A 16,409-nucleotide genomic window follows, 5' to 3' on the forward strand; every position below is an offset into this window, starting at 1 on the left:
CCTTGGCCACACCCATGCATATTCCACTGTAAAAAAGAAAAGGGTTTGTTTGTGATGTGTGTAGGACTGATAATTGTTTTGCAGGCAGCGTGGTTTTCCTTTTCTTTTTCATTTACGTTTGGCTCACTCGTTACTGTATATAATACACGATTCATATCTGCCCCTTGACCCCATATATCACGCGTGCTTTCAGTGCATTCATTGACAAGGTCCACACGTTCACTGCCATCAGTATCGCTTACATCAATATCGCTCACAAAGTCTGTTTTCAAAGTTTCACGTGCACTCACCTGACAGTCCCTGCCTTCATGTCTCACCGGTGTCACTCTTTTTTGCCTCCCCATAAAAAAGCTCCTCTTTCTACCATGTCTATCACTAACATCAGCATACTTCAACCTTTCCCCTACACCGGAGCGGCCTAATTCCTATCTCACTTCTGCAAGGGCCTTCCTTTCACTGTCATAAGTGTACTTTTTTCCATCAATATACAGATGGTCAAAAGCTAAGCTAGCCCTTTTCTGTTCACTTCTAGCTTTCTTTAGAAAAGGCACCAAGTTACGTCGCATCTCTCTCACCCTCTGAGAAAAGTCTTCTCCAATGGAGATTTGACTTCCCTGTAGTTTCCGCTTTGCTTTCAGGATTGTCACTTTGTCTTTGAAGAAAGCACAGCGTGTAATCACCGGAGAGTCGGGCTTATTGCTCAGACGATGCACCCTATCAAAGACAATATCATCACCCAACTCCAGCTTATCAGTGATAAATTCTTTGAGCATTGCCTCACAATCCTCGTTCGTTTCATTTTCACTCCTGCTAAGCCCATGAAAAATGAGATTATTGCGCTTTGACCTGTTTTCTAAATCATCCATCTTTGTTTCCATCTCCCGCACGCGTTCCTCCAACATGGAATTACACGCATGCAGGTCGTCATTTTCTTGGCGTAAGTCTGTCACTTCTCCTCTGAGTCCATGTATTTCTTCTTGGAGTGCTACATTGCTGTTTCGAAGATCTTGGACATCGCACTTCATCTCGTCAAACTTGTTGTTCAAAGTTTGCAGAACGCCCATCACATCCACAAGAGTTGGTTCTGCTGGTTTGTTCTGCGCACTCTCACTTCTTTCTGCACCAGTGTTCAGACGAGTTTGTCTCATTGTGTCTTGCTTTGGAGGTCCTGGGTTTAACTCGACATCTCCGCACTGAAGTAAAATACCCCCCCAAAAGAGGTAAGTGAGGACCAAACCAAGTATGACACCGTTTGTCCGAGTTCGGGGGTTGCACGTTTTCACAGTCATGGCTGCCTTTTGTTTTGCTCTTTTCAACATGAAAATGTCAAATATTATGGCAAACCGGCCACATACTGGCCTAAAGTCTTGATTTCCGGAAGGCATGACACAAAAACAATCCGCACACCAAAGGATAATGCACAACACTTTTGTTATCCTGAGAAATTAAACGAAAATGACAGAGCTCCAAGCATGCGTCCGCACTCGCTGAACCACAGCTCACGACCCGCAGCGAGAGAGAGAGAGAGAGAGAGAGAGAGAGAGAGAGAGAGAGAGAGAGAGAGAGAGAGAGAGAGAGACAGAGAGAGACAGAGAGAGAGAGGGGGGTGACAAAGAGAGAGAGAGAGAGAGAGAGAGAGGGAGAGAGAGAGACAGAGAGAGACAATAACAATGACAATGACAATTCTTTATTTTACGAGGGTAACAGAATAAGAGAGAGACAGAGACAGAGAGACTGAGACAGAAGGAGACAGAGACGGACAGACAGACAGACAAGACAAGACAAGACGCAGAGAGAGAGCACCTTCTGCACTGCATTTCATCAAAACATGTTACTTTTTAAAGCGTCTATGAAGAATCCGAGTGAAATCAAAGAGGACCTCATTAATATCACTGCAGTGATCTGTTTCTTTAGACTTGACAGCCCGGTTCTGATCCAAACCCATTTCGACCTCGCCTTTATTTCTAACGACTTCGATTTTTAGAATCACACACGGACATCCATTCATTCTGTTGGATCACTGTTCGTGAATGAAATAATGCTTCTCCTTCCTGATTGAAGGTCAAAAGGGAGGACAGGGCACGATGACAACAAAAACATATTGTATAAGACAATTATAATTATGTGTACACATGTAAAACGTCCGTGACTAAGTCGGGTTTGAGAACGCTTGATGTCTCCCCTGACAAAAGAACCCCGTAATAGTTGTAAAATAATGTAAAATAAAAGAAGAAAAAATGAAGGAAGGAAGGAAGGAAGGGAGCGAGGGAGGGAGGAAGGAAGGGAGGGAGGGAGGGAGGAAGGAAAGAAGGAAGGGAGGGAGAGAGGAAGGAAGGAAAGAAGAAAAGAAGGAAGGAAGGAAGGAACGAAGAAGGGAAAACCGGTGATGAACAAACAACAAAAAACACCACTTCTGCGTTGCATGGACGCTTGAAAATATATGTTATTATACTATTTCTAGCTGGTCTCCTGTGAGATCAACCACATTATTTTTTGTGTATGGTATCATCTATCATTATCCTACACTTACAGAATAACGCAATCATCAATGTTGTTGCTTTTCTTGTATGCCTTCTTACGTTTACAGAATAAAAGATGTATGAACCAACATTATAAAACAAGAAGACGAAAATGGTGTACGCATCTGTACTACAATGAGACTTTTCTAGAGAGGTACGGGGAGGAGGAAAAAAGAGATGGTGTACGGATTAACATTCGTTAATCTGTCCGTCAACCATTTAACTACACAAAGTTATTTCAAATCTGGACAAACCGAGCGGTCAAACTCAAGCACTGAGCGAGACAACACACAATAGCGAATATCTGTCAACATTAAAAAGGAGGAGGAGGAGGAGGACGAGGAGGAGGAGGAGGAGGAGAAAAGGGAGGCGGAAGAAGAGGAGGACAAGGATGAGGCTGAGAAGGACGACGACGACAACAACAACGAAGACATCACAGCCACCACTAATTACAGTTGAGCCACATCATGGCACATGAATAGGACAACATAAGCAAGAAAGGCAAACAAGAGAGAATTATGCTAGAATTCTTTCTTCAAACTCCAATAAAACAGAGAACCAGAGCAGAAGAACAGGTAAACAGAAGAAGAAAACAGATCATACTGAAAGTCCATAACATAGGAACCCGATCAATAATAGAAGAGAAGAAAAGAACATACTCCAAAAAAGAATTGCAGCAAAAGAGACGAAACAGTCAGGTAATTTAAAAGCACAACCATGAGGGCAAGAGAACGAAACGAAAATATTAATACACTCCTGACTAAATGCATTACACGTAAGGACACACTTCGAACATACCCATGAAACCTTGCATTATTCCTGTACAGATAAAAAAGACAACAAAACGTATTCATGGTATTCAGATAAGTTTAATCCCTCAACCTCATAAATTTGAAAGGCTGAAGAATGAAAGAGATTAATTTATTCAAAATGATTCAAATGCTTACGCAATACCCTTTGACGTGCCTAAGCGACTAGCTAAACAAAATCAAAACGGGTAATGGTGAATTGAAGAGACGGGATTCATGCCCAGAAAAAGGTACTAAAACGGGTAAATCATATCGATTTATTGGAAATTAATGTTGATTCAGATTCAAAGGTGTTCAGTTGCTTGCGTAATGCTCTAAATGGTGCCCAAGTTACCAGCTAACAAGATCAGAACTTCAAACTGAAGAGACAAGAGATTTATCTCGACGACTGAGAAAGGTCTCAATCAAATCGTGGACGCATGAGTATACAATAGTCGAGGAGCAGACAGACATATGTATATATTCCTTAAAAATCCCTGTATTCTAGTTCCCTGCCCGATCACAAATAGACTCAGTAATTAAACAAAACCATCTATCATGTCTCTCATGCCAAATTCTTCTCTGATAAATTCTAACTCGATGATACAATATCGAAAGTACAGCCAGAGAATGACGTTAAACTCAAGCTTTGACATTATACGTCTGGAAATACCCTGGTCCAAATCTTATCCCTTACTTTGCTCTCGAAGTGGTACTGGTAATATGTATACGGTTTAAATTATTTAAATCTCTTATCAGGTTATGACCCAAGCCATGTATTGGCAGTCCTTGTTTATCAAACGCCATGTCCACTGCGAATGCCGCTGGTTTGTAATTTCAGTACTGACATGGACAAAACCTGTAACCTGTAATCTGCTGAATCAAATCTAGAACATTCAAGTTAAACTAAAGAGATATATTGCTCGAATTGATTTAACCTGTGATGTCATGCATAGGTTTATGGATAAAAGTAACCCCAACTCCCACACCAAAACCAGCTTCCCATCATACCGATCGCCGTGTTTGCACAATAAGGGTAAGTAGTTGAGGCTTTGACAAGACTTTTCTCGAAGATCACCATACAATCATGTATCAATGAATCTGAAAATGCAAGCCAAACAAAGCTCGCGTATAGTGTGGCGCACGCACGCACGCGCACGCATATGCACACACACCCACACACACCCACACACACACACACACACACACACACACACACACACACACACACTCCCCTGTGTAATGTGACGCCTACGACTAAAGCGACGACTCCCCCCGTTATCTAAATTTAGTGAGACACGCAAGATTCGAGATAAGAGAATCGGATCATGCTGCCTATCGATCATCCTCAACTCAGGTCAAAATGAGTTCGGCTCATTCTCTCCCTGACAGGATGCCTTGAGTTTCCTAGGAAACCGATTTTTTATTTTTTTTTATTTTTTTTTTTACATATCATCAGTTAGAGCTTTTTGTAATGTATTATTGATATAAGCAGATTCGCGATCGTCGATAATGATTTTTAATTGTGTTTTGCACAGTAAATACAGCCGCGAAAAATAGCTCGCTTGAAATTACAAAGGAATTGATATGTAAGACAGTTTCAAGCGAGCTATTTTTCGCGGCTGTATTTACTGTGCAAACAACTCTAAATATGGCAAAAGTGTCACGTGATAATCAACCGTTTGGTTTCGGCGCTTACTGGAGCAGACGATTTTTTTCTGTAACCAGTTGACAGTGACGAAACCATATTACGGTCTCCTTCCGACAGCAGTCCCAAAATTTCGACTTGTTTTGACCTCAGAACGATGTCTTTATCATACCTGTGAAGAACAGAACGGAGTTCACTGTCGAAGTCGGCCAATCTGCAATCATGTTCGTCTCGCGAACACTGATCTCAAATTTAGATCAGTGCTCGCGAAAAAAATATTGGAGATAACTCTGTATTCTTGGTTTGATATATTCGCGTAGGACTGTAACGTCCGGTCAGAGAGACAACTGGCAATATCCGTTTGTTTGTTTGTTTGTTTGCTTAACGCCCAGCCGTCCACGAAGGGCCATATCAGGGCGGTGCTGCTTTGACATATAACGTGCGCCACACACAAGACAGAAGTCGCAGCACAGGCTTCATGTCAACACCCAGTCACATTATTCTGACACCGGACCAACCAGTCCTAGCACTAACCCCATAATGCCAGACGCCAGGCGGAGCAGCCACTAGATTACCAATTTTAAAGTCTTAGGTATGACCCGGCCGGGGTTCGAACCCACGACCTCCCGATCACGGGGCGGACGCTTTACCACTAGGCCAACCGTGCCGGTGGCAATTGCCGTGGAGCGATGCTTATCAGAATGGCTGTCTATACGCAAAATTTGAGAAATAACAATTGTGATGGGTGACGGTAACCACTGAAACGAATAACCAGGGAGATTTACTGTAGTGTTGAGAGAGAAGAATCATGGTTAAAGTGTGGGTCACCAACTTGATCGAACTATCGACACAAAATCTCTAAATCATATGCATGCTGAAAGAAAACTAACGGGGGCAAAAATAAATTTCGGACTTTTGCACGGTAGTGTGGTATCGTCTTTACTGCGACAAGGAATAAGATGAAATTGTTTTAAAATCGATTTCGGACATTTTATTTTAATCATAATTTTTATATTTTTAATTTTCAGAGCTTGTTTTTAATCCGAATATAACATATGTATATGTTTTTGAAATCAGAAAATGATAAAGAATAAGATGAACGTAATTTTGGATCGTTTTATACAAAAATAATTTTAATAACAATTTTCAGATTTTTAATGACCAAAGTCATTAATTAATTTTTAAGCCTCCACGCTGAAATGCAATACCAAAGTCCGGCCTTCGTCGAAGATTGCTTGGCCAAAATTTCAATCAACTTTTTAAAAAAGCCGGATATGACGTCATCAAAGACATTTATCCGAAAAATGAAAAAAACGTCTGGGGATATCCTACCCAGGAACTCTCATGTAAAATTTCATAAAGATCGGTCCAGTAGTTTACTCTGAATCGCTCTACACACACACACACACACACACACACACACACACACACACACACACACACACACACACACACACACACACACACACACACACACACACACACACACACACACACACATACATACACCACGACCCTCGTCTCGATTCCCCCTCTATGTTAAAACATTTAGTCAAAACTTGACAAAATGTAAAGAACCAATTACGCACAGAAAAAAAGGCGGACAATCAAGGAAAGACGGCATGCACTCGCCATTCCTGCACAGAGAATAATCGATCACGATCGAACACAGCCCCACGACCGGTTAATTCTAGCAGGGTTCAGGTGTGAAGCGATTTCTGCAGTGTGTGGGGCAACGTTAATTAACGACTCTACTGACCATAGCAAATGGTAAATAATGACCATACAAGCCGACGGTCCGATAAGGTGACAAGGGGTTTCTTGATCTCGAATTAAGCCGTTGAAAGCAAGACACGGTACCAAAGGCGGTCCGGTACGCTACAGCCTCTTGAATAGTGTTGGGTAATTGTGAAAACAGAATTTCCTAGACTCACGCGTTGATCGTGTGTGTGTGTATGTGTGTGTGTGTGTGTATATGTGCGAGTGCGCGTGTGCGTGCGCCCGCTTGCGTACGTGTATGCACGTGTGTTTAACTCGATCGATTATACTCTGAAATGCCTGTTGTTGACTTTGAGAACTGATACTTCAAGAACGAATTCTCTGGTTAATTTCCTGAGCTTCAAGAGACAAAATGTGCCAACAGATTTCATGACTGTTCCTGATCACTGCCCTTTCATACTTCCCCCAGGACACAGCCACACAAAACAAGCCAAAAACATTTGTTAACGTGCAGTAAGCATGTATACACTCGTTTCAGTCTATTCAGCATCTCCCCCGGCCTGCCTTCCCCCCTCACTCTCTCAAACACACACACACACACACACACACACACACCAAAACACACACACACACACACAAACAGAAAAAAACCCACCCATACTCTCTCTCTCTCTCTCTCTCTCTCTCTCTCTCTCTCTCTCTCTCTCTCTCCTCCAACCCTCCGCACTGTTCTCGCTTCAGTGTTGAAAGGGTCAGGGAAAACGTTCAATATCTTTGTCTGCGCGTAAATTGGTTTTATTCAATCTTGGACCCTGGAATATCTTGACGCTCTGTCTGTCTGCCTCCCTCCCTCTCTCTGTCTCCCTCTGTCTCTCCCTCTCTCTCCCTCTCTACACCCCCCCTCTCTCTCTCCCTCTCTCTGTTCTCGCTTCAGTGTTGAAAGGGTCAGGGAAAACGTTCAATATCTTTGCGCGTAAATTGGTTTTTATTCAATCTTGGACCCTGGAATATCTTGACGCTCTGCCTGTCTGTCTGTCTGTCTGCCTCCCTCCCTCTCTCTGTCTCCCTCTGTCTCTCCCTCTCTCTCTCTCTCTCTCTCTCTCTCTCTCTCTCTCTCTCTCTCTCTCTCTCTCTCTCTCTCTCAGCTCTCTCTCTCTCTCTCTCTTTTGCAATACCTGTCAAACATTTTGCATATAAACTGACACCTTATGGGATGGTATGTGGTGATAACTCATTACTATTTCATGGATGAGTCTGTCCGGGAGGCCTATACCTTCGGTCAGCAGTCCTTTGCTGTGGTTTCGTGCATGACTATGGTTTTTGGTGGTTCGAGAAACCCTGCAGTATCGTACGTTGCTGTCCGGATATGTCCGTGCAAATGAACAGAACGCATGACTGAAGGACAAACACTGAGACACAGAGGTAGACAGAAAGACACACACTCTCTCTTTATATTTGTCTGTGTATATATATATTCGTATCGCGGCTCTTGTGTTAGGTTTTTACACCCCCGGTATAGGGGTGTGTATAGGATTCGGTCGATGTGTTTGTTTGTTTGTGTGTTTGTGTTCGCATATAGATCTCAAGAATGAACGGACCGATCGTCACCAAACTTGGTGAACAGGTTCTATACATTCCTGAGACGGTCCTTACACAAATTGGGACCAGTCAAACACACGGTTAGGGAGTTATTGGTGGATTAAGATTCTACAAGGACTTATAGAGGGACATATTAATGGTCAAAGGGAAATAACCTTCTCAGTTGGTGGCAGTGAGAATGGTAAGGACGGGGGTGTTTTTCCTACCTCGGAGGAATTTCTTGTTTTTTATGTCCCTTCAACTAATTTGGCTATTCGGGACCGGCGATTCAATTTCGTTTTCTTTCTCATTTTACGTGGTAGTCTCCGTGTTATTGTTGTTCTTCAAGGGAATTTGGGCTGCGATCCCCTGGGAATATCGTGCAGCGCTATCAAGTCTGCTTTGTGCAGGTGGATGATTACACCTAAACACGCACTGACACACCTGGGTAGCGCGACTCTGTTGCTGCTAGCTTTCCACTGGGAGGAAGCGACCCGAATTTCCCAGCGACGGGACAAAAAAAGTAATGAAAATGAAAAAAAAGGAAAGTCTTTGTTTGTGTTCCTAATCCCGGGACCCCCATCAGCCAATCTTGTTGCAGACTTGCCTTATCTCTGATCAGCGCCTAAAAATATTGACCGATTCCACTTTCTCAGCCGCTGATGGCCGACCCTGGAAACTAGGGATAATCGGCAACCAATGAATTATGGATTGCAGAGCTCTTCGACTCTCTATTCCGTCAGCATCGCAAGTTGATGCAATCCGTTACGCGCACTGCTGGCCTTTTCCAACATCCAAATCGTCCATTTCAAGGCGTGTTGTATGGACTGGGCTGCAAGATATGTTTGAAGCTTTTTAGGATGAAGCTGTAGTGTAGGGAGGGGAAGGGAGGAGGAGGCGAAAAAGAAACATAGCGTTCAGAAAGCAAGTGGGTGCTTAAGTGTATCGATTTCTAGAGGGATGGTTTTGCTGTTGCAAGTGCGAGAGGGACAGTTTGCCTTGTTTACCATTCATCGTTGCAGAGACTCCCTACCCCCCTCCCCTCACACAAACTGATCATGCATTCTTTTTGCTATTCAGATATTTTCAAAAATAGAGACTGAGGGCTTAAACATTACCCGCTCCCCCTCCCTCACCCCCCCCCCCCCCCCCCCCCCCCCCCCATAAAAAATGAAATTAAAATTGTCGTTCCCTCTTACCTTCCAGAAAACAAATATAACCCCATCAAAAATGATTCGATATATATAAAATAAAACAGAAAAAAAAGAGCAACCGATCTAGTAGACGATTCTGGCACAGACAATTGTGTTTAGCATGTAGACAGTGCCCCACCCAAGATCACTTTCAAACAGCACATACCAATCGTTCACACAATTTTCAGAGAGACAACGGAAGGTTTTTCTATCACACAGTCATTGACCCCCCCCCCCCAACACACACACACACACACACACACACACCTTCTAGGGCAATATATGATAACAACACATGAGCCGCGTTCGCCAACGTATATGAGGAGGTTTAAGCCCACGCCGGACACTGCTCATTCTCTTTTCTGCCCCAAAAAGAGGACACAGGTCCCTCATTCTATCACCCAAGTCACGCAAGACGTACGGAGTACGAGGGGGAGATAAAAAGAACATTGTTTCTTTCTCCACACCCCCCCCCCCCCCCACAAGCTTCCTCTCTATAGGCCATTCCACCACAAAGGGTAATTCTTGGTCTGTCGATCCTATGGAGAGACGTCAAAAGACCGGAACGAGTCACGTAAATCCGGGAAAGAGTCAGCGTATCGTTCATTAAAAACCAACGACATGCCCCCCCCCCCCCCCCCTGTACACACACACTCCCCCCTTCCCCAACACAGACACACACGGGTATGTGGTGTAACGGTCACCCCATGTTTGTGACATTCATAATCCCTTTGCTGTACGCTTCATGGGGGACTGAAATGTGAGACAAAAATAACAAAAAACAAAACATAACAAAAATATTTTTAAAAAAAACCAATAATAAAATAAAACAAGAAGAGCAAACGCTCGATCGAGTCACTTTCGCAGTTCTGAATATTATATGAGGCATCAGATGGACAGGAAGAAATTGCTATTCACAACACAATACAGATGTAAATAATTTGATGTAAAGAATAATCCTATAAAGTTTGAATCAAATCCGATGAATAGTTTCAGAGATATGATATTTCAATTTTTTTCCTTCAAGACATACCTGTGACCTTGAAAAAGGTCAAAGGTCACCAAAGCCGACGTCAAAGTGTAGAGGTCACTGGGAGTCACGTTCACATAAAATTTGAGCCCGGTCACTTTTATAGTTTCCGAGAAAAGCCCAACGTTAAGTTGTGTGTTGCCGAACAGAAAAGGCTAGTTATCTCCCTTGTTTTTCTGATAACGTTCGTAAAAGGCTACAGATGTAAATACTTTGATGTAAAGAATAATCCTACAAAGTTTCAATCACATCCGATGAACTTTGTCAAAGATATAAAATGTCTAATTTTTCCTTTGACGCTGACCTGTGACCTTGAAAAAGGTCAAAGGTCAACGAAACCATCGTTAAAGTGTAGAGGTCATTGGAGGTCACGACTAAACAAAATATGAGCCGGATCGCTTTGATAGTTTCCGAGAAAAGTCCAACGTTAAGGTGGTGTCTACGGCCGGCCGGCCGGCCGGACGGCCGGCCGGACAGACTAACACTGACCGATTACATAGAGTCACTTTTTCTCAAGTGACTTAAAAATGTAATTAAAAAGAAAACATGTCAGCCCCCCCCCCCCCCCTAATCTCCCACCGCACACACACCCTCACCGGCCCCCCCCCCCCCCCCCCCCCCAACCAACACACACCAAAGCAAACCAAAATAACAACTCACCTGGCCCGCTGTTTGAGGTCGTTCAGGTAAAACTTGAGGTCACCTCCGGGCTGAGCGTGGTGGTCAGTGAGGGGGTCCCCCTCGTTCACCTCCTGAATGGGGTCCGACTCCGAGGGTTGCAGCTTGTGCATGAACTTGAGGAACCAGCGGTTCTCCTTGTCCGATATACTGCTGTCCTCGCGGTCAAATCCCTGTAGGTGACACAGGAAAGGACATGATGCACAAAGCAGCTCGACAAACAACACTTCAGACAAGTTTGTTTGTTTGTTTGTTTGCTTTACGTCCAGCCGACCACGAAGGGCCATATCAGGGCGGTGCTGCTTTGACATATTATATATAACGTGCGCCACACACAAGACAGAAGTCGCAGCACAGGCGCCATGTCTCACCCAGTCACATTATTCTGACACCGGACCAACCAGTACTTCAGACAAGGAGAAAAGTGAAAGGTATACTTCCCACGGTGTAACCATTCGGCTCACCACATCAAATCTAGCCAGGCTTCTACATATGATATATTATGGGATAAAAACATCCCTCTACTTGGACACAATAAACAAATTCAACAGCCTATATATAATTATGTGCTTTCTATACCGAATAGGAATTTTCTATTGAAGCCAAGTGCTAAACTGGCTACTAATTCATTATTAAAAAAATATTCTCTGTCATAATTTGTATTTTGTGGAAGTTTAGCCGATCGCTTTATGTTTGAGTAATGTCATAATCTGCTCAGTTAACTTGTGAGGTGCACATGTCCAGACACTTGCATAGATCGTAAACGCGCTTTGCTGTCTGTGTCCATTCGTGAGCTTAGTCTTTGATCCCTAGCCGCCGCTCCCACAGAGAGACGGGTACCTCGGGCCTGCAGGTGGGTGGTCAATTACACAATCTTATGACCCAGTCGGGGGAAGCTTCTCGTAGCATGTTTGTTCGTATGATGTTTGATGCGCTCCGACCAAAGCCTCGTTAAAGAGGGTGTTAGAATATATATATAATGAGTTTTTCTCTTTCAGTTTCAGGTTCCGGAGCTCAGCCGTGTGTTTGTAATATTGTGATTTGCTTACTATGAAGTTACTTGCTTGACTAATGAGATGCGATGTTAGTCTTGTTAGCTAACTTCTGATTGGTGGCTCATAGCGTTTGAGATGTTTGGCAGAACTGTCCAGAAGAGAGAACTGAGAACTATCTGAGACAGAGAAGACGGACTTGTTTTGTATTCCTTATCTTGGGGTCAACTTCTACTTTACCAGGTGACTACTTCACCTACCTAACTACTGCAGTACAATTAACTTCCTCCTCCTTCCACTCCATCACACTATGAACTACTTTCATAACTCACACCGGTTGCAATCTGTAAAATAAATTCTTCAAAAATGTATCGCTCTGCCCAGAATTGGCAGAAAGCAATCAGGGCCTGGGTGTCAGTTGTAAGTGGAACGTCGTTTCCCTAGGTCTCTTTTATGTCTGTCGTTTTTCAGACAGTGTTCCTTCGCGTTATGTGAACAACGGACCAATATGACCAATGGACAATAAGAGGTGTCCTTTATTTAACGGTGTACTCTCATGAGAGGGAACTCATACTACCGTACGGAACAGAACATACGAATTTTTTTGATTTTGCTTTCAGTGCAATCACCATTGACAAAGCCATGAACTCACTTGATCGCCATACTGAAGCACAGACAGGGACAGCCTCTCCAAAGTCCCGAGCTTCAGACTCAAGTCAATCAACTCTTGTTTTTTTGGTTTTCTGGATATCCGTGTCCTCATGTGATCTTTTTGAGGGGCAGCATCCGGGGCCGCGAACAAGAGTAGCGCCCCCTTACGGGTCAGAAAAGTTTTTGGCAGTTCCAGGCATCCGTCTTCTTTGAGCTGGGGAGGATGGGGGTAGGGTACCCCCCTCCCTGTGCGGGGTGTGACGGTCACCCCATGCTTGTGGCGCTCATGCTCCCCTGGCCCTACCTCCGGAAGGTTCTGCAATGGAAGACACATACAATTATTCAATAATGTTGATCTTTCAGCAGGTGCTTATCCACACGTTTTGTGCATAGTGTGGAAAAAAAAGAAACTGTTCATTGTTCATTTGCTGCACACAAAAGACTGTCATGCTGGAAAAGAGTACTATGTTCAATGAAGCATTAGGCTAAAATGTGGTGTGTAAGGCCCACGGCTTACATTCAAGAGTTTTACAAGCAGGAACACACGTGTGGAGTCCTTTTCAGTTCACGTCTAATAATAATTAATATTGTTTTGTTTGTTTGCATGAGCTGATGTGTATTCTTTGTTCACCTTGGATGGGTTTTTGTCCTGCAAGATATATATATGTGTTGTTGAGACCATCGCTGCATTTGCATACATTTTGCAGAAATAGTGTAACCACGTTATACTCTCAGTGCCATAGTTTTGTTGTTATCCCCCTACCCCTCCCTGAGTCCCTCACTCTCATTATGTCTGTCTCTCTTTCTCGGTCTCTCTCACCTTCCTCTTCTGATTTTGTTAAAATGTATTATTTTATTTTTTAAACTTTTCTTTGAGGAGTATAATTTCTAGGAACAAGAACCTTATGTAACTACCGCAACACGGTGGCCTAGTGGTAAGGCGTCCGCCCAATGAGCGGGAGGTCGTGGGTTCGAACCCCGGCCGGGTCATACCTAAGACTTTAAAATTGGCAATCTAGTGGCAGCTGCTGCTCCGCCTGGCATCTGGCATTATGGGGTTAGTGCTAGGACTGGTTGGTCCGGTGTCAGAATAATGTGACTGGGTGAGACATGAAGCCTGTGCTGCGACTTCTGTCTTGTGTGTGGCGCACGTTAAATGTAGAAACCCCAGAAACCCCCCCCCCCCCTCGTCCGCCCCTGTAATGTACTATGGACTGCTCCTTGCATAGAATTTAAGCAATTTTTAAAGCTTGTGAAGAGTACTTGTGACGACCATTGTACCAATGAAGAAGAAATTGGTGGAGAAATGGCAAATTGTCAAAGTAATGAAGATTATTCCTTATTTAGTTACTTCTGTGGCTTATAATTCACTACATTGTCTAAACTACTGGGGTTTTTTTTTAAACACACACCAACACACAAGGAACCTACATGGAACACGTACATGTACACACACAATGTGTGACACACGCACTTTAATCATAACAAAAATAAACAAACAAATAATTAATCCAGCACCTGAAATCCTGTAAATCACTAAATATTCATTGCCAGCTAAAAAAAAAATCATATTTGCTAAATGATTAAAAAAATCTAAACAACGAAGTGACTGTGGTAAGATGAACAAAGTTAAAAAACAAAGGAATGCTGTACTCACCAATACAAGAACGAGACAAGACGGTACGAATTTTCGCTTATAGCTTCATCAGGAAAAACAAGAACACAAAAGACAACAAAAAGCAGACGCAACACGGAACGAACAAGGTTTGAAAGAAATGATTATGAATATGACTAAGGTATAAGAAACTATCTCTCAGTCTCATCAATGTTATCCTGTATTACTAGTTTGTTGTTGCTGCTGTAAATATGCTCATTAAGTCATTGCATACAATAATACAAACCTTAAAATTACATGGTTCTCAATGTCTCAAAGGCATAGTCTTTATATTTTTATTAAAAACAAAATCCATGACCATAAGGCCAAAAAAAATAATAGGTGTGGTTACGGTAACATAGCCCAAAAAAATAACTTTTTTTCTAATGTGTACAAATTAAACCTACCTGACAGGGAAATAAGTGTGCGACTCGGGCACTTTCGCTTTCATTGCGTTTTCTGCCCTCGTTTACTTGTTTTTTTGGGTATTTTTTTGACAAATGTAATAAAAAGTTATAGGATCGGCCCCTAAAAATAGGGTAGGTCGGGTTACCGTAACCACACCTATTTTTTTTTTAGGCCTAATGTAAAAAGCTAAGATAACAGTCATCTAACTTAGTAAGACAGGAGTGTACTCGGATTATTATTATTTATTTTTGTAAATAATTTTTTTTTTAACTTTAATTTATAGTCATCATGGACAAGAAGGTTCTGGGAGGATACAAAAATGGGGTAGCCTGGGCCGTTGCATTGGTTAGCAGTTTACCAGTACATGTACATGCAATGGCTTATGCTACCATTAAACATTTTAAACCCTTCAGCTATGCAAATGGTAAAAGGTGTGTTATTAGTTAAAGGTCTTGTTTTGCTGGATCTGTGCTCAAAATTATCTTCACCAAAGAGAATATGAACTAAAAATAAAAAAAAAATAAAAATTAAAAAAAAATAAACAAGCTTACCTTTGTCCCCTGTGTTTCCCCATAGACGTCAAGTTCTCCATTCCACGTACTGTATCCACGAGAAAGAGCACTCAACATTGTTGTAAAACACCTGTGTCTGTCCTCATGATCATTCCGCTAAACGGCACAACACCAACATTCCCGTACGTGTCAGCGACTCAAAGTGACACTGGGGTACACACGGCACACTTTCCACTCTCACGGCTCCACCCCCACAGTGATTGTTTCAGTTCCCTCCGGCTTGTAGCGTCCTTAGTTTCAAGCACGCGCAGCTGTCAATCATCCGCTGCAAGTGACAGACGCTCGGCAAAGTTCGCTCATTTTCACGCAATTTACCGATGTTATCCGAAGTGTCGCTGCCCCCCTCGCGTGTCAATCATACCACGCACCAAGTTGTCATGTATGCCAGGAGAGTCATACTGACACAAAGGATCACGACAACAATGGTATTCCAGCTTAGCTGGATACACAGCACCTTTCAAGCTTGAGTAACTCTAAATCGATTCGATCCGCGGTTATATTTACCGCTCCCAGGAAACAAGGCAGACTCGATCAGAGAAAATTGACGTCTGGATAGACGACCATATATATTAACTGCGGTGCCCCTGTCACAATTTCATCTGTTCGAATAGTTTTCTAGATCGACGTTAAAACTATTGTGCCAATCATCATGGTTCTCATGTAACTCCTAAACACAAATTGAGAAGAAAAACACGAATAAAAAAATAAAACAGTGATGCAGTAAATGAGTAATAAACTGAACAAAATCGTACTGCCATTGGTGCAGCAATGTTCAAAAGTGGCATTTTTACTGTCAACAACAGAAGTTAAAGCACACATGTTATTTGATACATTAGTCTATGAACATGTTAATACATTTCTACCATTAAAATAAAAAATAAGTTTTGATAATTGTTTGTGAAAGAATGTAACTTTTGAGACGGCCAGACTCCAAAGATTAGCTTAACTACTCCAGTAAACAATAAAAGCTTTTCCATAT

The 16,409-nt window shown here is 42.7% G+C and overlaps 1 protein-coding gene across 3 annotated transcripts in view; it reads right to left on the minus strand.

Moving 5' to 3' along the window:
- Positions 1–15,863, minus strand: part of LOC138961954 (apical junction molecule ajm-1-like) — a 68,870-nt gene extending 53,007 nt beyond the window's left edge. For 2 of the 3 annotated variants that reach the window (XM_070333639.1, XM_070333638.1), the window contains exons 1-3: positions 15,410–15,863; positions 12,798–13,112; positions 11,136–11,326 (exon numbers count right to left, since the gene is read on the minus strand). In XM_070333639.1, the coding sequence (XP_070189740.1) occupies positions 11,136–11,326; positions 12,798–13,112; positions 15,410–15,487 (584 nt within the window). In that variant the 5' untranslated portion in view covers positions 15,488–15,863. The remainder of the gene's footprint in view (positions 1–11,135; positions 11,327–12,797; positions 13,113–15,409) is intronic. The other variant, XM_070333640.1, reaches the window with a different exon arrangement.
- Between the last annotated feature and the right edge of the window lie 546 nt (positions 15,864–16,409).

This window comes from Littorina saxatilis, linkage group LG3, assembly GCF_037325665.1.
Source record: "Littorina saxatilis isolate snail1 linkage group LG3, US_GU_Lsax_2.0, whole genome shotgun sequence".
NCBI lineage: Eukaryota > Metazoa > Mollusca > Gastropoda > Littorinimorpha > Littorinidae > Littorina > Littorina saxatilis.